We start from the raw sequence: 26,227 nt of genomic DNA, 5'->3' as shown, positions 1-26,227 counted from the left end.
AAAATGAAGAATTTAAGTTTTCAACACCAGCTGTTGAGAATGACAGCATTGTTATGGACACCAAAAAGAGGGTACTGACTTTGACACTAACACTCCATACTGATCAAATACCTGCAAAAACTCTTCACTGGCATACAAAGATAAAACCACAACTAAGCCTCAGGTGATTCGAGTTTGAATAGTGGCTTAGGCATCTACTGGTGCTGCTATGGGGAAATGGGCATAACTATCCTTGGTGGGAAAGGAAGGACTGAGATGTCCAATGCCACAATCCCTTGTAGAAAAGGCGGCAACACAAAGAACAGCCCATGAGTGGGCATTTGGCCACCAGATGCAAATTCAGTAGTCCTCTTCATGAATGCTTGGGAGTGTGGACTGCATAGTACAGGCACAGTGGCCCCTGTTAGTGACAAAGGTCAATTTTCCCTCATGTTGAACAGGCTACTGCAGATCCTGGTAAGGGAATTCTTATGAACCTTCTTTTTAATAGACTGAATCAACTTAACTCCTAAGCAGATTCCAACATCTCAAAGTTGACTGCCTGTCAAGTTTCAGTGCCAAAGCATGAACAACACCCAAATCTGACAGAGAATCAATCAATTCCAATCTCTTCGAAGGGTCATCTAAAGTTTTTTTTTCCTCAAGGTGCAAAGCTGTCTTTACCTTCAATGCCTAATACTTTAAAAATCTCTCACCTGTCTAGGTTGTGCCCATCTTTTATTCAAAAGCACATTAAACATGGCTATCCTACAACAGGTTATCCTTCCACAAGCTAAGTGATGAAACCTACATCCATGACTAAGGTGACAGCCATCACTCAAAATCTCAATAAGCATAATGCAGGACCTCACAATAAAGAGCCAATTGTCACTCAAACTAAGAGTAGAAAGCCAAACTCCAGAAACAGAGGCGGGAAACAGAAACTAAAAAAACAAAAAAACAGAAGACAACTAATCAGGAAACTTTATGGAAACCCAACTATAACAACTAGCAAAGGAAAAAAAAACAACTTTAACAATAAAATAAAAGAATAATTGAACTGGAAAACGTCATTTTTTCTTAGAAAGAGAAATAGTGACAAAGGCAATCACAAGAAAAATCAAGATAAAGAGACCGGGAAAATATTTCATTACCTGACAACTTCTAATAAAGTAATTGGAAGCCTACAGCCATAAAGGAGACCAATGTCTAACTTAAGAACTGTAGCAAAGACAGACAGAGCTGTGTGGTGCAGTATGAGATGGGGGGAGATATCGGGCAGCCTGGGAAAGGTTGGAGTGTGAGACAGTCATAATGCCTGTGGCCAAAGGATAGACTCACACCTATTAGATCAGTGTTTATACACTCATGCTTCAGATGTTAAAACATAACAGATACAACTGATCTTAACTCATAGGTTGAGTACACGTTTCCAAACTCTCCTTGAAGTCCCTCTGTCTCCTTCTCATCCTTGGCATTCATTTTGTCATCTCCGGTGTAGAGTCTCATATACTTCCAAATGTAGTCTTCCTCATCCAGTTCTAACTCTGACACTAGGCTACTCCTATTAGCTGCTTCTGGCAGCCATCCTAGTGTCTTGATATTTAAGATCCATTCCAGTGCTCTTAATATCCAAACATACAGCTACGAGACAGGCAGATCTACTTATGCTTTACAGTTTCTACACATGAATGGCAGTTTTCTTGGATTTTAATCTAATTTAAAATAGAAATATTTCTCCTGCACATAAATACTAAGTAATCAAGCTTACAAAATCCTAGAAACCACAGACGCTTCTCTAGGTTTTCTCTGCAATCTCCAATAGCAATTTGCCCTTGCTACTGTATGGTTCTTGTCTACTTTGTCACAGTACGAATTTATTTTTGTTTTTTTTTTTGCTTAAACAAGTGTTACTGCAATGGCCATCCTTAACAATTATTTTTCAAAATGCTTATCATTATTGAAGAACTAGAGGGGGGTTATTTCACTTCTCGGTTTAAATATCAGCTGAAATTATTGTGCTATCAAATCCTGCACAAACACTTGCTAACTACTTAAAATAACTCCATGGCACCACTTTGTGCAAAGACTGGACAGTTTCCCATTCACCCTTGCAAATTCTAATGGGCTACATATCTCAATGTTATTCTCTTGAACTCAAAGGATAAAACACAGAAAACACAGAACTTGTCAAAATAACAGTAACATTTTAACGTACAATATTAGCCATATGTTTTTCCAAACACACAGTTGTTTTTCACTATTATGTATTTCAGTAACCAGCCACAATAAACCACAGCTACCCTGGAATGCAAAATATTTTATGCCCCATTTTCATTTTGACTGTCCATAAAGATTTCATTCACAATGTTTGTTTGTTTGTGTCTTTCGGCTTTTCCCAGTTAGGGGTCGCCACAGTGGAACTCCGGTCCGCTAACGATTGGCAGTTGATTTTTATGTACCGGCTTGCCAGGCCAGGCCTGACGCACAACCTTCAATGAAGGTACGCCTGTTCACACATGTCTCCACGCAGAAGACACTCTAGCTGAGAATTGAACTGGACAGCGTCTTACTGTGAGGTGACAATGCTTCTGCAGCACCACCACCGCAGGTAAAGATTTCATTCACAATATATAAGAAAATACTGGGTAATGTTAGAACAAAAAACACAATTTTAATTATAACTTATTGTGCAGCTGTAAATACAATACTGAAACACAGACATTCTCTAAAGTTTTAAATTTTCATCCAATGTTTATGTGAAATAATTCTGAAGCAGGTGAGGTGACTATACTAAATGTTTTACATGACATCCCTACTCAAGAGAGTCTGGTAATATAAGCATCCATTCATCCATCCATCCACCAAAAACCCCTTTTCCATTTTTACACAAGGGATAAGGATGTCAGATCAAGAGTATAATTATGTAGAGCCAATGTTTACACCACCAGACTGCTAGCCCTGTCACAGTTATTCTGTACCACACATACACACAGGCAAACGCTTGCACATGGTCACTCACACCTATGGCCAATTTAGAGTATTGAAGACAATTACTGCATGTCGTTGGAATATGGGAGGAAACCATAGCACTTGGAGAAAACCCACATGAACACTTGGAGGACATGCAGACTTCAACACAGATGGCACTCCAGCTGGGAATCAAACCGCTGAACTGTTTGCTGTGAGTCAAGAATGCTATCCATTGTCGCCATTAACTTAAGCATGACCTTAAAGAATTACAAAACATACTTAATATCTATGTAACAATATTGTTAAAAAGCGAAAGATGCAACTTACTGGGATTTTGATATTGAGTCCTCCAAGATGGCGTACATGTTTCTTGGAAATTTCTCCCTCTTCTTTTCACCTGCACAGAAACAAAATGAATTAAATTTACAAGGTAACAGAAAGGCACAATGCAACCTATGTACTTATTTTTAAAGGACAAACATACTTGGAAAATAGTCAAGCTGGTTGTAAATAGGAGAAAACTAGTAAAAAGGATCATTATGGCACAGTTCAGAGGGCTTCAAACATTTCAATCCCTTGTGTGAAAGCTTCTATATTACCTATAAAAATGTCTGATGAAAATATAAGATGGAGTTTCATTTTTTATTATAGCTATGTCTGAAACTGTGGTATTTTAGACACCAAATGTTTCTGTCTGCAGTGAAGACTTTACCATAAGTTTTAGTGTTTGTTTTCATTTCTTTTATTTATGCAGGTGCCATATGCTTCCACTCTGCAATGTATCTAAGTATGCACATAGTACAGCACCAGAAAAATGCATTTTCTACTGTAAGGCAGTCTTTATGATTTATGAGCAAGTACACTGCAGCCAGAATAATCATAGCTACATCTACTCTTTGCAGAATTACACAAGCCAGAAGTCTTCCTTTTCCATCTTAGCAGTCAACTAACAGACGCTTAGCTCCCTTTGGCATTACCTGTTCTCACCATCACTGCACCATTTACAGGTTATTTTCATCTTTCACGTTTCATATATCTCATTATATTCACCACAATATTATACATAAGCAGACGTCTACAAACGCTACATTACTAGTGAACAGTAAAAACACAGTGGTAGTTATGTTTTATGTTACTTCAAGCATTCATTCGCTCTCCCGTTACCCACTTAATCCTGTGCACAACAGCTGTTGTATAACCTATGTGAAAGATACTCAAATTAATCAAATGGTTAATGGATCATAGTACGTCTGAATAAAACTGAATCTGTCCTTAGCCCCTCATTTCATTTTCAAAGAGAATAGCCAACCAAATAGCTAGGGTTTTACTAAGGCAAAACTCAATACATGACATCCTTTAACTCTGCATATCTTTTAATAAACACCTTTTCATTTGATACGTATGGCCAACCTTAGGAAAACTAAGTGGATGCTTAGGGTGCCATTCAACCAAAGGTACTTTCTCACTTATTTATTTTTTATTTATTTTATTTTATTTTTCTAACCATATAAAAATGCTGGTGTCACAGTGCCCCTTCTCAAAGCAGCCATGGATGCAGTGCCCAGAAAGGGCTCCAAACCTCTGAATTCCTTGGTTTTCTGATCAGTCCCACCTACAATCTAGACAGCCAATCACAGACAGTCTTCTGTAAGGTACTCTGACTGAAAGTCTTGATCACAGGTGAGAACTAACACTAATAAAACTAACATAATTACCAGGATTCATGGTTGGACTATCCTTGTGTAAAGCCATTGTAATAGCTCTTTTCCATGAATTCATGAATGTAACCAGCGGAGAGACTTAGATTAAAGATATTAAGTAGAAGTTGAAATAGGCCATATTTGACACTGACAATCAGGTAATGTGTCATATTATAAGGGCCCACTGGTGATATTCTTAACTTATAAGACAGCTTATAGAACTTGTTCTATAGTAATTAATGGGGTTGACTGGGATCATGGAATCTCTGAAATAGTTATAACTGTGGGTGGAGTAAAATTTGCTCTAAGTGTACCAACCTCTAGCATTAATTATTTCCTTTTGAGTCACAATTTGCATTACTATTGTGAACTAGCTCCAGTCATTGGTGGATATTAGTTCTCAATTTCCTGACATAGTTGAAAAAATTAGAAAAGTTAAAAAAAGATTTGTAGTTATTTTTGTTTATAGTCATTACTTTAAGTTCATATCCAGTTCTGAGTTTCTTACTTGTTCCCTTGAGGTCTTTGCTGGTTTTCTTAAGTGTGCTCTAAAGGTAGATAGAATGAGACCTCTTGTAAGCATTAAGCATTTGTTTCTCTTGTACAATTTACTTATAAGACAATTCTATAACAGAGGTTTATTTCAGGCTCCACAATAGTCTATTCCAGTGATATTCAATCAGTGTGCCATGACAGGTTGGCAGGTGTGCCGCAAGACTTTTTTAAAGCAAATTAAAGACTTCTTTAAAGAAATACAACGCAAAAGAATTCTATGATGCAAATTTTCTATCATTTATATGATTTATATATCATTATTTTAATAATATGCATATAGTATATGTGAAATATAAAGCAATAAATATATAATTTCATGCATTTATAACCGGATTACATGTCTCAACTTGTTAAAAAGTTGTACACTAAACATTATTTCATATAATCAATTTATATGAACATTTACTTCAATTATATACATGTTATGTTTGTACTGCATGCGCACCGTGCTCCCAGACTTGTTCTGAGTTGATTCTAAACGACAAAAAATACACTGAACCCACAGACATCGCCAATATCCTGGCAGACAGGTTCAGTGCAAACTTCTCCACCCCCTCCCCCCCAAAAGAGCAAGTATCTATCCCGGCAGAGGGCTGCCTCCCAAACATCTCGGATGCTCAGGTGAAGGCTGCCCTCTCCAAAGCAAAAAACACTGCTTCCATGGGACCAGATGGAGTCCCAGGTTGTGTCCTACATGAACTACAAGAGGAACTAATCCCTCAAATAAAACAGCTATACAATCTCAGCCTCACTACAGGATATGTGCCCACAGAATGGCGTACAGCAACAGTGGTCCCACTCCACAAAGGTGGAGCCTCTACGGACCCTGGAAACTATCGCCCCATAAGCCTGACTAGCTTAGTCTGCAAGGCTATGGAGAGGATCATCATGGAGCTCATAAACAAAGACATTGGGGACCTACAGACACTAGATCCTACCCAGTTCGGCTTTGTCAAGGGCAGATCCTGCCTTTTGAACCTGGTTGACTTCTTTGAAACAGTCACCAAAGCCATAGATGAAGGGAAGGTAGTCCACACAGCCTATCTGGACCTTGCAAAGGCATTTGACACAATACCCCACTCGGGCATCATAGATAAGCTATCCAGCTTAAATATAAACCCTATGTCACAAGATGGGTCGCAAACTGGCTCAAAGACAGAACCCACAGAGTGAGAGTTGCTGGAGCCATGTCAGACTCAAAACCGGTCACAAGTGGCATCCCACAGGGTTCTGTCCTGGGACCACTCTTGTTCGGTATATACTTTTCCGAGGTACAGGCAAACGTGGGAGGACTATGGCTCACCAAGTTCGCAGACGACTGCAAACTGGGCACCACAATCAACTCTCCAGCTGACACAAACATCCTTCAAAAAGGTCTCACAGAGACAGATAACTGGTGCCAGCGCCATGGTTTAAAGCTAAATGCCAAAAAATGTATAGTCATACCCTTTGGCAAAAACAATGTGCCCACAAATTACCACATAGGCGGAAACCCATTAAGTACAGAGAAAATTATTAGGGACCTGGAGACCCAAGTTGATAGCAATCTCTCCTTTGAAAACCACATTGCCAAAGTGGTTAGAAAGACCTTCTACATAGCCCACCTCATCACGAAGGGTTTCACATCTAGATCAAGAGAGGTAATCGTGCCCCTTTATTCATCCCTCATCAGGCCCATCACAGAATACAATGCCCCTTTTGGGATGTACCTTACCCGACACCTGCAGCAATTAGAAAGACCCCAAAAGTATCTCACCAAGAGGATTAAGGGTCTCAAACAGATGCCATATGCTGCTCGGTTAAAAAAACTCCAGCTCTACTCAGTTGCATACCGCCTACTTCGGGGTGATCTATGCCTGACATACAAAGCTATGTCAAATCCAGAATTAATGGACATGCTCCACCTCAGTAAATCTAAATCCCTTAGAGCCACACGCTCGAGGGACTTGAACCTCAGCACAGAAATAAATAGAACTTGCTGGAGGGACAGGTTCATAACCCAGAGGCTCCCTTCGCTCTGGAATAGAATTCCAGTTCATGTGAGGCAGAGCACCTCACTGAATCTCTTCAAGAAGAATCTCGATAAGTGGATGGGGGATCGTAGGTTTGTCCCAGGGATTACTCCCGTGTCACTATTAGACAGAGGCACAGTAAACTAAACCTTAAAAAGGGCACAGTATACTCAAATCAAGGGGTGGCGTAAGCCATACAGAATCGGGCTAGGCTTATAATTGCCCCAGGGCAGATAGCCTAGTATGAACCTATGAACCAGTGAATGCTTCTTATTGTCCAGCACATCACGTGTCCCTCCCTATTTATCCCCCACTAAGCCATGGCTAAATTTGATAACGCATACACACGTATGCAGGTATAGGCACCTGATACACTTTACTACTATGTAATTGGATGACATGCGTAATTTTCATCGCAGCACATCCTAAAAAGGGATGTGAGTTTTTCCTACACATAGTAGTATTATGAGTACCAAGATTTACTGCAGATCCAAAGTTTTCAATTTGTATGCATAGAAACTTATGGATGGTGAAACAGTTTAAACTGTGTAAAATGTATTTCATTTCAATGGCTTAGTTTTGTACTTTTGACAGCTGTGCTCACAAATAATTTAAATTCTTTTTATTTTTATTCAATAGCATTTGATTTAACATGGACAAGTTTCTAATAAAGAAACAAAAATTGGAAGACAGTGATGCTAGTACGTCGACTGCTGCACTGACCAGTACATGAGCAGCTGATACCTCATCTAGTACCTTAAGTGGCACTGGTTCTACTAAAGCTAAGTTAAAAACTGCTGTTTGCCATTATGATGATGATTATTTGTCATTCAGCTTTATATCCAGTCATGAAAATCCACCATGTCCTACATGCACAATTTGTGGTGAAAAATTAGCAAACCAAGTTATGGTTCCAAATAAATTAAAAAGACATTTGCAATCTAAACATTCTCACTTGTGCAAAAAGCCAGTTAAATATTTTAAAAGACTTGACTGGATAAGACTAATCAAGCAAAAAGATGGACTACATTTGTAACGGTATCAGAAAAAAATGCAATCACAGAAATTATTGCTAAAAATATGAAATCTCACACAATTCCAGACTCTGCATTCTGAAAAATTGTAAATATCATGTTTGGCGAAGAAAATGAAAAGGAGGTTTTAAAAACGGCAATGGTTTTAAAAATTCTAATGTCAGATAACACCATTTGTCAACATATTCAGGATTTGTTTCAAAATGTTGAGTTGCAAGTGATATCTCACATTAAAGAAGTAGATATGTTTGCTATTCAGCAGGATGAATCAACTAACGTCACTGGCACAGCTCAAGTTCTAGCATTCACAGAAGAGATTATAGAACAGTTTTTATTTTGTAAACCACTCAGAGAAACAATGAAGGGCCAAGATATTTTTGGCAGAAATCAAACGAACAAGAATTCAAATAATAACCACACCAGAAATGTGGAAGAAACAGCAAAAGTCCAGATAAAACTCCGCAGATTTATTACAGACAGCACTTTTGTCCCAAATGGGACTTCTTCAAAACTGTCATTAAAACACAAATCATTTAAATACATCTCAGATTAATCATGTGACATCCAATAAATCAATCAGTTTGATACAAACATCTAATAAATTATGGGCTGTTGTTCTAATATGAATCCATATATCATTCAGGGTCATACACATCTGTTCTTATACTGTTTTTTGTATTTGTGTTTTAGTTTAACCACTAGGTTCTATGTACACAATTTTAAGGCTTTTTTATTGTTTTATCAAATCCCACTTTGAGACAAAACCACTTAACTGTCTGTAATAAATCTGTGGAGTTTTATCTGGACTTTTGCGGTTTCTTCCACATTTCTGGTCAAGATATTTTTGATGTTGATAATTACTTCATTTGTCATAACTTGTCTTAGGATTCCTGCATCAGTATTTGTACGGATGGTGCCCACTCTATGTCAGGAAATATAAAATGATTTGTTACACTGGCTCAAGAAAAGAATCCTAGAATTATGTTTACTCCTTGTTTTCTTCACAGAAAAGTAAAAATGTCAAAATCATTAGCACCTGGGATGAAAAACAAGTACTAGATGAGACTGTCAAAAATTGTCAATTATACAAAAAAGCAGGCCATTAAAATCGAGACTGTTTGCAGCACTACATTCCTCAATGGAAGCTTCTCACATGCAGTTGTTATTACACACAGAAGTTAGGTGGTTATCTCGTGGTTGAGTTCTATTGAGATTTTATGAACTAAAAGAAGAAGTTCTAACTTTTTTTGACAACTCAACAATCTCAGCTAATTTTCTCAGTGATGAGATTTGGTGCAATAAGGTTGCATTTCTTCCTGATTTGTTTCAGTCTTTGAACACACTTATTAAAAGTATACAAGGAGATTGTGAAACTATTCTTATTTAAATTGACAAAATTAATGCTTTCAAAGAAGAAACTAATGCTTTTGGAAGAAAGAATCAGAAGAGAAAATGCAGTGGAAATGTTTGAGTTAACAAAAAGGGGTAAACTGGATGGAAATCTTATAGCTCCAATTTGACAAACTTTAAGATCACTTAGTACAAATACTGAACAATATTTTCCCTCACTTGACATATCATCCTTGGACTGGATAAGAGATCCATTTGTCTTAAGTGTGTGCAAACTGGAAAATTTAATGATTACAGAAGATGACAAGTTAACAGAGATTAGAAATGACAGAGGATTAAAACTTAAACATTCAACAACAGATACTACTTCATTTTGGTTATCCCTTAAAAGTGAATTTCCCAATATTACAAAAAAAAAAAGGCAACAGAAGCACTTCTTCCTTTCTCCACATCATATTTGTAGGAATCAAGCTTTTCTGCAATGAATAATATTAAGAACAAAAATAGAAAGCGGCTGGAAACCCTGTAAGAAGAATTGAGTATGCTTGAGTATTCGGCTTCAGGCAAAAGATATTCTAAAATAACGTCAAGCTCAGACATCTCATTAAATATTAAATGCAAGTAAATTAGATGAAAATAATACATAAAAATTGTTTTAAATAATTTTTCTGAGTATCATTCTTGTATATTATAAAGTGGGCGGCCACAGTGGTGCAGCGGTTAGCGTTGCCACCTCACAGCAAGAGGTTCTCTGGTTTGATTCTCAGCTGGGGTGCCTTCTGTGCGGAGTGTGCATGTCCTTCCTGTGGTCGCGTGGGTTTTCTCCGGGTACTTCGGTTTCCTCCCACATCCCAAAGACATGTTGTAGGTGGACTGGACACTTTAAATTGGCCCTAGGTGTGAGTGCGTGTATGTGCGTGCCTTCTATGGAAGGTTGGGCGCCGGGCTGGCAACTCTACACTGTAAAACTCCACTGCAAGTCATGAGCGGACAGGTGATCTGCTGTGGCGACCCCTAACCGGGAAAAAGCCAAAAGAAGAAGACGATTCTTGTATTATAAAGTATCACAAATAAATGGTTTCAAAAAGATTTTTCAAAATGCCACTTTGGAGCAAAAAGGGTAGTTATTGCTATTATCATTTTTTTTGTAACTCAATCAAAATTATACTTGTTTTTTGTCATATCAGCAAAAATATAATATATTTTTTGGTGTGCCACAAGATTTTGTATAACTAGTTTATGTGTGCCATGAGACTAAAAAGATTGAAAATCACTGGTCTACTAGATTGCATGACTAGTAACTACCTATGAACCTAGGAATTTTTTAAAAATAATTTAGAAAATGCAACCCAGTACACCTAGACTCTCAGAGCTTCTGGGAGTCTGAAAGCCCCCAGAACACACATGACTTAAAGAGAGATTTTTGGTACAGGTTTATTAGAGTGGATCCATATTCAACCTCCACTTCAGGCTTTACCTAGTCTAAAACTGGCCATGACCAGTGATGTGCACAGGTTACTATTGCTTTTGTAGGGGCTGGCTATAGACAGTGTAATAATTATTTAACTTTCCTCCCAATCAAACCTCAGAGGTTATGTACAGAAAGCTGCAACAGCTTGTCTAGGGCAGTGTATTGTTTAAGAGCAACATGTTGAAACATATTGCTGTGATGATTATTTTTAATATTTTCTGACAATCAGGCATCATGCAGTTATACAAATGACTATCTTTTGAAGACAGGGACAAGGAAGTGTGTTATTTAGATATGGCTGACAACAACAACAAATTGAAAATATGGCCATTTGTTCTTTCACTTTTTGTCCAATCTAATATCACAGATGTACACAGAAGAAGTCTGAATTTTCAGATTGGGGTGAGGAGGCATGCTGTGCATATGTATGGCAGTGACACTTTGAAATGTACAACTGACCATGTGTTCTTTCACTTTCATTCCAATTGAAAACCAGACGTACACAGACAGTGAATGTTATTTTGGAGTAGGAGGGTATAGAGAGGCAGGTGCTCCTTTCACATATGATTTATGCATCCTTGGAACCATTTGTTTTCTCAGTTTATTGGAACTTACTGTTCTGTCGGCTTTGAAAATTAAGACTTGGACCCAACTTGTTTTTTTTTTTTCTTTACTAGAAAGAAAAAAGACTGAATTTCTTGTTTTTTATTCATTATTTTTGCTCAGGTCAGACCAAAAGGTTGGAAATAAAGCTCTAAAATGCACCACAGAGCATCAAGAACCCAACAGTTACATTTTCCAACCTGTTTTAATTACCCTGTTTTACTTTAAAATCCCTTTAAAGGTCAGACTGTATTACAATGCATTTCACTGTACCATTCTGCTAGGTCTTGTTTAAACACCATATTTTTAAACCCCTTCTAAGGGCTAATTACTTTACACTGTAAATTCATTGTACTTCTGCTTGCTCTCACTGAAATTCTGTATTTGCATATTTGCCCAGGTCATGACTGAAAAGAGTCTCTGGACCATCCCACCTACAGTGTTATCAAATAGTAAATAAACTAATTAATGAAGCAAAAGGTTGGAGAAAAAGTGTAAAATATAACTCCACAACGTCGAGGACCATACTGGCATCTGGAGGATTAGCACTTGTAGACACATACACACACACACACACACACACACACACACACACACACACACACACACACACACACACACACACACACACACACACACACACACACACACACACACACATGCAGAAACACATAGCCAGTCTCCCTGTTTAATTTAATAATTCCTCCACAGTTACTACGCTGCAGCCTTAGAAATTAATGTGTGTGAATGTTGAAAGCATGGTGGCAAAAGTAGAAGAACAAGACAAAGGCCATAATTTTGAACTGTTGCCACCAGAGGTAAACCCTTTTTACTGCTGACATTAGCCCTTTCTAATTCTTCAACAGACTTACCTACTGTTTACCTCAAAGAAGTACATCACTACAGTGTGTGTGTGTGTGTGTGTGTGTGTGTGTGTGTGTGTGTGTGTGTGTGTGTGTGTGTGTGTGTGTATACCTGCCTGGGTGGGAAGAAATAGCCAGGGGATTGTTATGGCTAGGCTTGTACAGGCCCTAGGGCTGATAGCCTAGTACCAACCTATGAACTTATGAACCTATGACCTGAATCGCTGTCTTACCCAATATTAGCTGCACCTGAAGTATCTTTGATGCATTATGTTGTGCTACCAACCTTTAGGTGTGCTCATCCTTTATGAATATGGAAACACCACCGCCTTTGGAGCTTCGGTCCAAGTTCTGGGACTGAAAGGTGTGGAATGAGTTATAGCCTGGTAGTGCAGGGGTGCTTTCTGCTGCCTTGAACCAGGTCTCTGTTACAGCACAAATGTCAATGTTCTCCATTTTAAAAAGTGCTTCGAGAGAGTGCATTTTGAGATTTAGACTTCTAGCATTGAGCAGCATAACCCTTTGTTAGATGAAGCCCAGCCTTGACTTTTTAATATACTTAGTTACTACAACCAAATGGGCATTAGTTTAAGATACATAAATACTGTGAGGGGAGGAAGGTTAGATGAAACCCAGTTGTAAATCTTCATCCTAGACAGAATCAGATAATGTAGACTTTAAAGGCAGCTGCCACATTAACTTGTGTCAAACTTGCTCAAAAGCCCAGTTATGATGTCTTTATATAACAATTTCTTCCACAGAGTTATGGGGTTTGCTACCAGTATGCTACAGTCTTGTCAGAGTGCACATACTTGGAGAATCAAGTGTGACTAATTTGAAAGTGTTGATGTGCTACCAGTATGTTGCCATCAATAAAATACTAGCCCTGATACCATCATCACATGACTCTGGTAATGCTTTCAATGTACTGGTAGCCCACCTCCATATATCCACCTCATATAAGTACTTGCACTAAATCCATGTAGACCAATAGAAAGCGGCTGGAAACCCTGTAAGAAGAATTGAGTATGCTTGAGTATTCGGCTTCAGGCAAAAGATATTCTAAAATAACGTCAAGCTCAGACATCTCATTCTGGGCGAAGGGTTTCATCTAACCTTCCTCCCCTCACAGTATTTATGCTAAGGAAACAGCTCCTATACTTTACAAAGAAAAAAAAAGCCCCAAACCAGGCATGTCCAAGGGTCAGCTTCCGGTGATTTCGCCTGTCCACCTGGTGAATCTGGGCATACTGGGGCAATGCAGCAATTGCCTCATGTACACAGACAACCCTCTCCTCCTACCACCCAACACTACAACCTGTGAGAGATGCACTTATATAGCCAAAATGGAAGCAAAGCTCTCTCCACCCAAGATTGTGCTAAACAGTCAAGAGGAGAAGGTTAACACCCACACTACACCTCAAGCAACACATAGCCCTTCTAAACCCGCACCACCAACACCCACATATAGCAACACTAAATCCACATATGCAGAGGCCCTTAACTGTAACCTGCCCAAGCAACAAAGACCTCTGAAGCTGAAACGCAAACAAACACCAATCACAACCAATGTGTCACATAGTTCACAACACCAGTGTGCCACCCAGCAACAGCCCCTAAGGCAAGACAATGTACCTAACACTTTAGTCATTGGTGACTCTATAGTCCGGCACACTGATGTCCCTCTCACCAGGTTGAATAAGGAGAAAATTACAGTCAGCTGCCTGTCGGGTGCCAGGATCCGCCACATAACCCATGCACTCAAGTCACTCCACAACAAGTACAAATATGACTCTGTCATTGTCCATGTTGGAGTGAATGACTTGAGACGTACCTCCCTGGACTACATGAAAAGAGACATGGAAGAGCTCTCGGATCATGTGGCCCAGGCAGGTATGACCCTAGCCCTGAGTAGCATCCTGCCTTCGCCCAGAATGATTCCACAATATAAGGATAAAATGATTGACTTCAACAATTGGCTAAGCTTATGGTGTCATTCAAAGGGGATCCAGTATCTGTCTGCCTGGGATGACATGATTAACAGACCACGATGCTTTGCCAGAGATGGTCTGCACCTGTCGCCCTGGGATTCAGGTTACTGGCTAAGGCTCTTGCCACCCCTATAGTGCCTTTTTAGGCAAACTTCAAAGGACAAAACCACCACCATAACAGGTACAAGCATGCAAAATCTGAAGGTAATGCTACTCAATGCTAGAAGTCTAAACCTCAAAATGCACTCTCTCGAGGCACTCCTAAAATGGAGAACATCGATATCTGTGCAGTAAATGAGACCTGGTTCAAGGCTCCAGAGAGCACCCCTGCAATACCAGGCTACAACTCTTACCACACTTTTCGCCACCAAACCAGGACCGAAACACTAAAGGTGGAGGAGTGTCAATATTCACCAAGGATATTCACACCACCAGGCTAGTTGGCCAACACAATGTGTCTGAAATTCTCCAAGTGCAACTAACACTAGGTAAGACTGCAATCCAAATTGTAGCTTGCTACAGATCCCCACCATACCCCAAGATTCTCACTACACCTTTCTAAACATACTGGAAAATATTAAGATAGAACCAAACACCCTAATACTGGGTGATTTTAACTACCCTGCCATTAACTGGGAAAACTACTCATGTCCCAACACCTTTGCGAACGGTTCTTGGAATTCATAAATTCCAATGCCCTGGATCAACTAATCCATAGTCCCACCAGGGGCTCCAATATCCTAGACCTGGTCATTACCAACATGGGAAATCAATGCTCCATACCTATGGTCACCCCCTCGTTAGTCAGGTCTGACCATAAGCTAATCACCCTTAACATCCACATCCCACCCCCACCCCCCAGTAAAGAAACCACCATAAAAAACTTCTCTAAAGCCAACTTCATGCTACTCAAGTCAGAAGTGACAAACTTCATGACACCCATGCAGACGGGAACTGAAAGTTCAACTGCTGAATCCTACACTATGGCACTGTACGAGCACATCCACTCATGCATTAATCGTGCCATCCCAAATAGAACTAAAATGCTCTCATCCAAAAAAAGGAAGCCAATCTGGTGGTCCCCTGCCATAAACAAACTTTACAACAAAAGGAAGAAAATTTTGCAGAAAAGAGGAAAATCCCAGGATGCAAAAAACTCCCTTACTAGCCTCAGTAAGAAACTGAGATGCCTCATAAAATCCTCCAAAGCTAGTTACGAAAATAAAATTGCCAAAGATTCCAAAGACAACCACAAAGCATTCTATAATTATGTCAAGAATCTAAATGGCAATGCTCAGATCTGCTCTGAGCTAAAACAGAATGGCATTAAATATACTGATCCAAAGGATATTGCCAATATCCTGGCAGATCGATTCAGTGCCAACTTCACCCCACTCTCACCCCCTAAATGGCCCATCTCAATACCGGAAGATTGCCAAATTCCAGTAATAACGGCCACACAGGTACAAAACGCACTCTCTAAAGCCAAGAATACAGCATCCATGGGACCAGATGACATCCCGGGCTGTATACTACATGAACTACAATATGAACTGGCACCTCACCTAAGTGTCATGTTTAATCATAGCCTCACCTCAGGTTTCGTGCCCACTGCATGGCGCAGAGCTATAGTTATCCCAATCCACAAGGGGGGATCCACCTTGGATCCCGGAAACTACTGTCCCATCAGTCTGACAAGCCTTATCTGCAAGGCCATGGAGCGTATTATCATGGAATTTATAAACAAAGACATTGGCAACCTTCAAACACTGGACCCCACCCAGTTTGGGTTTGTGAAGGGCCGATCTTGTCTTCTGAACCTGATTGACTTCTTTGAATCAGTCTCCAGAGCCATGGACAAGGGTAAGGTGGTCCACACAGCCTATCTAGACCTTGCCAAGGCCTTTGACACCATCCCCACTCTGGAATCATAGATAAACTTACTAAGTTGGGCATTAATCCCTATGTCACCCAATGGGTTGCTAAATGGCTTACTGATAGAACCCACACTGTAAAAGTAGCCAACTCCAAATCCAGCTCCAGACAAGTGACAAGTGGAGTACCTCAGGGTTCAGTCCTGGGGCTGCTCTTGTTTGGCATCTATTTCTCTGAAGTACAGGTCAACACTAAGGGACTCTGGCTAACAAAGTTTGCAGATGACTGCAAACTGGGAGCCATTATTGAATTGGTCCCAAATGATGTGGATACTCTACAAAAGGGCCTTACAGAAACAGATGCTTGGTGCCAGAGCCATGGGCTCAAGCTCAATGCCAAGAAATGTATTGTTATCCCCTTTGGGAAAAAACATGTATCCATGAATTACCATATAGGTGGCAGTACACTAAACACAGAAAGTGTGATAAGAGACTTAGGGACACAGGTGGACAGTGGTCTCACCTTCAATAACCACATCGCCACAACAGTCAGGAAATCCTTCTATGTGGCACACCTCATCACGAAGGGCTTTTCATCCAGAAAAAGGAGGTCATTGTCCCACTGTACTCATCCCTCATTAGACCCATTATAGAATACAATGCCCCATTTGGTATGTACCTCTCAAGACATCTGCAACAACTGGAAAGGCCTCAGAAATACCTCACTAAAAGAATCACAGGCCTAAAGCAGATGCCCTATGCTGACCACCTTAAAAAACTCCAGCTATACTCTGTCGCATATCGTCTACTCAGAGGCGATCTCTGCTTAACATACAAGGCCATGTCAAACCCAGAGCTGTTGGACATGCTATACTTAAAGAAATCCCAATCCTTCAGAGCTACACGCTCCAGGGATCTAAACCTTGTCATCACAATAAACAAAACATGTTAGAGGGATAGGTTCCTGACCCAGAGACTCCCCAGACTCTGGAATAGATTGCCCAATACCTGTCAAGCAGAGTGCCTCTTTGGACCTCTTCAAGAGGAACCTTGACGATTGGATGGGAGAAAGGAAATTCACCCCAGGGATCATGTCAGTCGCCTTGCTAGACAGGGGTCCAGGAAAGTAAATAATGTGGGAAGAAATAGCCAGGGAATTGTTATGGCTAGGCTTGTATAGGCCCTAGGGCTGATAGCCTGGTACTAACCTATGAACCTATGAACCTATAATTTTAATATTTGGAGAGTGCAACTTCTGTGCAATAATTTCAACCTTTGTCCACACATGGAAAAATCCGTCCCCAAAACTCTTAATGCATTTCTCTAATCCCACCCCAAGCCCATTCCTATGATATGTGGTTATCTGACGGAGTTCAGTAGATGATATTTAAACTCACAGATACCAGAGCTAACTCATGAACCAAACAGGTCTAAGTGTGTGTGTGTGTGTGTGTGGGGGGTTAATTCTAGCTTGAAGATGTTGATGAGAGGCTAAGACAAGTACATCAAAATGAAGGGAAAGTAAAGATATGCTGCATAGCTCTTTCAATGAAACCAACTTCCTTTTACTGATTCTTGGGATTTTAGAGTTCTAAAAAAGTCCTCACATCACTCTGCAAAGCTTTTAAAGCTGTTGGAAAATGAAAGATGAGGCAAATGTCTAATCCAAAACAATACTTTGAGCAGGATACAATTTTAACAGATATGTGTCTTGCAGATGAAGGGAAAATTCGTCTTTTTCCTGAAATCACATTTAGGATGTCAATATTTAATAAGTTGAAAAATATTAAGATGCAGTATTTCCCTAATACATTTTTTGAGCCACGCAGGTAAACAGTTCTGGGATGAACCATTTAAATAATTAATTACGTGCATCATTCAGTGGTAATAAGGCAAGTCTGATAAGATTTATGGGGGCGTCTGAGATGACAGAGAAGTACCTGGATGGACCAAGCAGGGGTCATACACTGAAATAAGGTCTAGCCAGCCATACTATGCAACTGTCAGCAAACCAAGATGTTAAGAAATTGTTACTGTCAGGAATACAAAACCTGTGTGGGAGATAGTTGTATAAAGGTATAAAGTGAGAATTTCAATTACCAGAAAAAATAAGAAGAACAGGGGGCGTACTTACCTGGTGCCCATTCAGATGGTAAATGTACCAGAAAAAAAATAAGAAGAACAGGGAGCATACTTACCTGGTGCCCCTGCAGATGGTAAATGTACCAGAAAAAACTAAGAACAGGGGGCATACTTACCTGGTGCCCATTCAGATGGTAAATGTACCAGAAAAAACTAAGAAGAACAGGGAGCATACTTACCTGGTGCCCTTGCAGATGGTAAATGTACCAGAAAAAACTAAGAAGAACAGGGGACATACTTACCTGGCGCCCATTCAGATGGTAAATGTACCAGAAAAAAATGAAAAGAACAGGTTTACCTGGTGCCCTTGCAGATGGTAAATGTACCAGAAAAAACTAAGAAGAACAGGGGAGCATACTTACCTGGTGCCCCTGCAGATGGTAAATGTACCAGAAAAAACTTAGAAGAACAGGGGAGCATACTTACCTGGTGCCCTTGCAGATGGTAAATGTACCAGAAAAAACTTAGAAGAACAGGGGGCATACTTACCTCGTGCCCTTGCAGATGGTAAATGTACCAGAAAAAAACTAAGAAGAACAGGGGAGCATACTTACCTGGTGCCCCTGCAGATGGTAAATGTACCAAAAAAAAAATAAGAAGAACAGGGGAGCATACTTACCTGGTGCCCATTCAGATGGTAAATGTACCAGAAAAAAATAAAAAGAACAGGGGGCATACTTACCTGGTGCCCCTGCAGAAGGTAAATGTACCAGAAAAAAATAAGAAGAACAGGGGAGCATACTTACCTGGTGCCCCTGCAGATGGTAAATGTACCAGAAAAAACTTAGAAGAACAGGGGAGCATACTTACCTGGTGCCCCTGTAGATGGTAAATGTACCAGAAAAAACTTAGAAGAACAGGGGGCATACTTACCTGGTGCCCCTGCAGATGGTAAATGTACCAGAAAAAACTAAGAAGAACAGGGGGCATACTTACCTGGTGCCCCTGCAGATGGTAAATGTACCAGAAAAAAATAAGAAGAACAGGGGAGCATACTTACCTGGTGCCCATTCAGATGGTAAATGTACCAGAAAAAAATAAAAAGAACAGGTTTACCTGGTGCCCTTGCAGATGGTAAATGTACCAGAAAAAAATTAGAAGAACAGGGGGCATACTTACCTGGTGCCCCTGCAGATGGTAAATGTACCAGAAAAAAATAAGAAGAACAGGGGGCATACTTACCTGGTGCCCCTGCAGAAGGTAAATGTACCAGAAAAAAATAAGAAGACCAGGGGGCATACTAACCTGGTGCCCCTGCAGATGGTAAATGTAGGAGAAGTGATAGTGCCTGAAGAAACTGTGGCCAGAAGAAAGGCAAAAGTCAAACAATGTTCTGCTACCAAGGTAAAGCTGGTAAACTAAAAAAGTAGAGTAAATCCAAAATGCAGAAATAAATCTGTTGTTCTACTGACTGTTGTGGTGTCAGCATACTTTATATTTTGCCAGAAGAAAGGCACACAGCAACTTAATTTTACTGCCACAGTTTACAAAACAAGACCACAGTTGTGGTGCCAGCATACTTTATATTTTGCCAGAAGAAAGGCACACAGCAGCTTAATTTTACTGTCACAGTTTACAAAAAAAGACCACGGGGCCTATCTCTATACTGGAAGAATGCAAAGTTCCTATAATCATGGCTGCACAGGTAAAAAACACACTCTCCAAAGCCAAGAACACAGCATCCATGGGACCTGACAATATCCCAGGCTGCATTCTACATGAACTACAGAATGAACTGGCACCCTACCAAAGTACCATGTTCAATCATAGCCTCACCTCAGGCTTTGTACCCACTTAATGGCACACTGCGACGGTTATCCCAGTCCACAAAGGGGGAGCCACAACGGACCCTGGGAACTACCGCCCCATTAGCCTGATGAGCATGGTCTGCAAGGCCATGGAACGTATCATTGTGGAACTCATAAACAAAGACATTGGTAATCTCCAAACTCTGGACCCTACCCAGTTTGGATTTGTAAAAGGCAGATCATGTCTCCTAAACCTGACTGACTTCTTTGAAGCAGTCACCAAAGACATAGATGAGGGTAAAATGTTTCACACAGCTTATCTAGATCTCGCCAAGGCTTTCGACACCATCCCCCACTCTGGAATTATAGATAAGCTCACTAAACTAGGTATAAATCCCTATGTCACAAGATGGGTTGCCAACTGGCTCACGGACAGAACCCATACTATGAAAGTAGCGGATTCCAAATCCGACATCAGACCAGTGACAAGTGGAGTACCATAGGGTTCAGTCCTGGGTCCTCTCCTGTTTGGTATCTACTTCTCTGAAGTGCATGCCAACACAGAAGGTCTTTGGCTAACAATGTTTGCAGATGACTGCAAACTAGGAGCCATAATGAAAACTCCTAATGATGTGGACAAACTACAAAAGGGCCTCACTAAGACAGATACCTAGTGTCAAAGCCATGGCCTGAAGCTCAATGCCAAAAAGTGTATTGTCATCCCCTTTTGTAAAAACTCTGTACCCATGAACTACCACATAGCTGGTAGTCTACTTAATGCCGAAATGTGATAAGAGACCTTGGGACACAGGTGGACAGTAGTCTCCCCTTTGATAATCACATCGTCACAGTGGTCAGGAAATCCTTCTACGTGGCTCATCTCATCACAAAAGGATTCTCATCCAGAAAAAAAGAGGTCATTGTTCCCCTCTACTCATCAGACATTAGACCCATTATAGAGTACAATGCCCCTTTTGGTATGTACCTCACAAGACATCTACAACAACTGGAAAGACCACAGAAATACCTCACAAAGAGGATTACTGGTCTCAAACAGATGCCCTATGCGGACCGTCTCAAAAAACTACAGCTTTACTCCATCGCATATTGCCTACTCAGGGGCGGTCTCTACCTAACATACAAAGCTATGTCAAACCCAGAGCTGTTGGACATGCTCCACTTAAAGAAATCCCAATCCCTCCGAGCCACACGCTCTAGGGACCTAAACCTTGTCACCAAAATAAACAGAACATGCTGGAGGGATAGATTCCTGTCCCAGAGACTTCCCATACTCTGAAACAGACTACCTATCTATGTCAAACAGAGTTCCTCATTAGCACTCTTCAAGAAAAATCTTGATGATTGGATGGGAAATGGAAAATTCACCCCGGGGATCACTTCTGTGGCTCTGCTCGACAGGGGCACAGGAAAATAATTTTCTTGGGTGGCGAAAGCCAGGGTACATTTTTTGGCTAGGCTTGTATGGGCCCTAGGGCCGATAGCCTAGTACCTACCTATGAACCTATGAACCTATAATACCTGGATGAGTAAAACTGTCTAATCAAGGACCGCCATGCCATGTTCCACAAGGGTGAATTTACAATTCCTCTTCTAATTATCCAGAGTAGTTCTGAAAGAGGCAATGTACTGTATGTTTTGATATCTAAAGCACAATTATTCTGTAAGTATGGGATCATACCTCTCAACTTCTTAGCACAAGAAATATGGACAAAACCTGAAATAACTGGAGGACAAAGGCCCAAAAATAGGGACATATGTAAAATATTGCTCCTATAAACTTAAAAAGTTGCCAAAATAATAGGTTTTGTGTTAACATGTATTTTCTGGAGAATATAAAGTCTTAAAAGTCAAATGTTTGTCATTATTTAGTGACTTCAATCCTCAAAAATATGAGGCAAAAGTCTGGACATTCTGTTAAAATCTATACATTTGAGAACTATGTACAAGATTCATTGCTTTAGGTGTCAGTGAAGGTTACAGTCTCTGGTGCAAGTGTATTCTTGTTTTACTTACATGTAGATCAAGCAGGGTGGAGTTTTTCATTGCTAAGAAGGCCAGACAGTGTGGCACAGATCACCAAGAAAGACTCCGTATAGGATGGAATATAATGAAAGGACTTTTAATCTGGCAATGTAGATTAGTTAGTTTAAACCAGTAATTTTCTTGGTCTGAAGGCCTTTCAGGTTAGGTGAGATGTTTAGAGAGGTACATGTCAAAGGGTGGGGGGTACTATATTTTGTGATGGATTAGATGAAGAAGGCACAAAATGGAATTAAAAATTCCTTACTCATTGAAAATATGCCTTTGAAATTAACTATGTTACATAGAAGGACTTTCTAACTATGACTGACACATGATAGTTAAAAGATAGTTTGTTGACAATGCAATATTCCAAATCCCTGATGACTGAGTGGATTTTGAGGGCGGTATTTTTGATACGGAATGTAGCCAGGGAATTGTACTTAACAAAATCATAACACATTTTTTTGGCATCAAACTCAGGCCCATGGTCAGTGCATGATGTGTAAGTCCAAATTAACCCTTGTTGAAGAACGTGCACGTCTTTAGGGGTCTATGTGATGGCACCCAATTTGCAGTTATCAGGAAACTTAGTAAGCCATTGCCTCCTCAACAGCTGGTTTAACATCAGAAAAGTACATGCCAAAGAGTAGGGATACAAGAACAGAGATCACTGGGGAACTGTACTCATGACTGCTTTTTAATAGAAAATCTATCCTGATCATTAACCAATGATTCCTCTCAGTGAGCAAGTTGGATATCTAGTGGACAACTTACAGATTAATTTCAAGTTCTATAAGCTTTCTAAGTTCATAATATCTGCACAGGAATTGAACTGAAGGACTTAGCTGGGTCCATATAAAAAGTGTGGCAGCACTGCCCACATTTGTTACTTTTGTGGCCAAACAACAAAGCCAAGTGGTCTGGATCCTAAAAGTTATGGTATTGACTATCAGTACATTATTCTTATCCTAGTACATAAACTTGGAGAACCTACCATCATTTCTTATATGTACTGCATGACCTAACAGAAGGTACTGATGAGATTTCTGGGTCTGTAATTACCTAATTACTTGTGTAGTGGAACCTGTGTAGCAGTTCACTAAGCATCATATGTACAGCTGGTGGTCAGATTGGGGTTAAATGAGTTAAGAAGAGGCTGAGAGAAGCTATATTTGGCACTTCCAAAGAGGCAGCCAGGTACAGCCAGGTCCACTGTCCAGGCCCATGGAAGTGGTGTTTTTGGCCTTTGATACCGATGACAGGACTTCATCAAGGCAGAGATATAATAAATGGAGAAGGGGGGAGTAGTCAGGTGGTTAAGTGGGAGATGACGTAATGTTGGAGTTGAATTTATCAGCATGGATGGTGGAGAAGGCCTCAGAATGAGTAACTGCATCATACCTCTCAACTCTACAGATTTTCACAGAATGTCCAGTTTTTTGGCTCACAATTTTGCACTGTTCCTCATAAAATTTGTAGTTTTTTGCAAATCATTGGGATGATCTGAGGATTGAAGTCACTAAACAATGACATACTTTTGAGTTTCAGACATCAAATCCATCAGAAAATGCATGTTAAAACAAACCCTGTTACTCTGGTAACTTTCTAAGTTTAAAAGGGTTTACCTTCATGTGTGTGTTTTGCATAAGGGCAAACAGCAGTTGTCCGAAAGGACATTTGCAAAGTTTGCAAACGCCAAATGGAAAAAAGGTTTGAATGTGCAATGAGCGAAGGCACAGTGACATTTGCTCATTGCAGTTTTTGGCATTTTGGTGCGGATTGCACTATAGTGGGGACTGGAAATGGTCCCTTTCCCCACTGTAGTGCGATCTCGGACTTAGAATATTAAAGTAGGGGGTGTGTGGAAGGTGCATCCCCCCACATGGGGGGTGCAGGGGGGCTTGCCCTGCTTTACACTTGATTACATTTTCTTTTCGACATTTATGTTTGAAAATCGGTGAATCTGCTTTTCAATTTGCTAATTTTCGAACATTGGAAACTGTTGTGGTTTTGATTTTCGTTGTTACGATTCGCTCATATGAGCAATCGCACCAGTGTGTTTCTCTGTTGTAAAGGTAAACCTTAACGAGCAGTATTTAAAATATGTCCCTATTTTGGGCCTTTGTTCCCCCATTTTGTCAGGTTTTGTTCAGATTTCTTGCACTAAGAGGTTGAGAGGTATGCTGCAGGTGTTGGATATTAGTTCAGAGATGAACTGAGTCTTACTTCTGAGATTACGGTAAAGATGAAGAAGGCACTGTTGTTGCTTTCGGTAGAAATGGCAAATTTTAATTCATAGGTAGGCTTATGTTTTTAAATAGAGCACTTGAAATGTTAGCTAACCAGTTTTCAATTCTTTTACGGTGAGAGGAGGAGGATATCTTATAAAAGGATAGTAGTTTCCTTCTTTGTTGCACAATTTGTTCTAATAATATATTCCTGAAGTATCTATTACATTTCTGACTTAAGAGAATAGACATCTCAATGTAGCTGTTTAGATGTGAACAGAATCCTGAGCAGAATGCAGAACTTGAGAAAGAGGTTCACTGGTTTATTAAGAATATGGTACACACTGAAATGTGTCTAGTTTACCCAAGAACAAAAAGAAGTTGGACTTGCAGTTGTCCGTAGTTCAGCTGGGAAGTGGTGTTGGTTCTGAGCAAGAAGCTAAAAGTCTGGTGGTCAGAACAACTAACTTCACAATTTTGAATTATTTGTTGTTCAGGAACATGTTTACAGTTAAATATGCTGTCTAGATGTTGGTTTGCGACTGCTTAGTAACACTAATATAAAATTCATACTGCGGTGTTTTGCAGACTAACTCACATGCAAGACTGAATGTAATCTGTATACAATGCAAATGTCATTGTTATTAACTTACAGGTGATGCACACTTAATATCTATCCATTCATCCACAGCCTAGTTTTCCCATTTTTGTACATTGGATTGGGGTGTCACCGCAACAGTGCAACATCAACAATGTTTCTACTTTGGTGAATAAATTATATATTAAGGATTTGGTGGCTTTCAGTGTGTTGGCTGATATACAACTATTTAAAACTGCTGATTTGCATTACAGAGCCTAAGGATGTGTAAAACAGGTTTTATGCATTTATTTTCTGAGTTTCAGTGTAGCATCAAGAAACACATGGCATATCATTTCAACCAGATCACAAACATGGAGTACACACACACACACACACACACACACACACAATTATCTATGTATCTATATCTATATCTATCTATATCTATATCTATCTATATATATATATATATATATATATATATATACATACATACAGATATAGATAGAGATAGATATATTGTGTATTTATACACACACACACACCCATACACATGTGAATATGCGTAGGGACTCACACACACACACACACACACACACACACACACACACACACGTATATATACAGTGGATATAAAAAGTTTACACACCCCTGTTAAAATGCCAGGTTTTTGTGATATAAAATCAGACCACAATACATCATTTCAAAACTTTTCCCACCTTTAATGTGACCTATAACCTGAACAGTCCAATAGAAAAACAAACAAATCTATTAGGGGAAAAATATATAAAAAAAAAAAACTGGTTGCATAAGTGTGCACACCCTCAAACTAATACTTTGTTGTGTGTGCACACCCTTAAACTAATACTTTGTTGAAGCACCTTTTGATTTAATTAAAGCATTCAGTCTTCTTGGGTACACACCTGCCATCAATTAAAGACACTCTGATTAACACCAAATAAAGTTCAGCTGTCCTAGTAGGATTTTCCTGACATTTATTCAGTTGCATGCTACAGCAAAAGCCATGGTTCAGAGAGCTTACAAAGCATCAAAGAGATTTCATTGTTGAAAGGTATCAGTC

General features: G+C 39.8%; 1 protein-coding gene across 1 annotated transcript in view; it reads right to left on the bottom strand.

Moving 5' to 3' along the window:
- LOC122794922 (probable ATP-dependent RNA helicase DDX60) overlaps positions 1–26,227 on the bottom strand; it is a 2,165,155-nt gene that overhangs the window by 1,949,691 nt on the left and 189,237 nt on the right. Inside the window, exon 2 of the mRNA XM_044063515.1 lies at positions 3,280–3,349. Coding sequence (XP_043919450.1) covers positions 3,280–3,317 — 38 coding nt within the window. The 5' untranslated portion in view covers positions 3,318–3,349. The remainder of the gene's footprint in view (positions 1–3,279; positions 3,350–26,227) is intronic.

This window comes from Protopterus annectens, chromosome 2.part1, assembly GCF_019279795.1.
Source record: "Protopterus annectens isolate FY-2018-M chromosome 2.part1, PAN1.0, whole genome shotgun sequence".
Taxonomy (NCBI): Eukaryota; Metazoa; Chordata; order Ceratodontiformes; family Protopteridae; genus Protopterus; species Protopterus annectens.
Note: the sequence above shows the minus strand (reverse complement) of the source record. Positions and strands in the feature narration are given on the sequence as shown.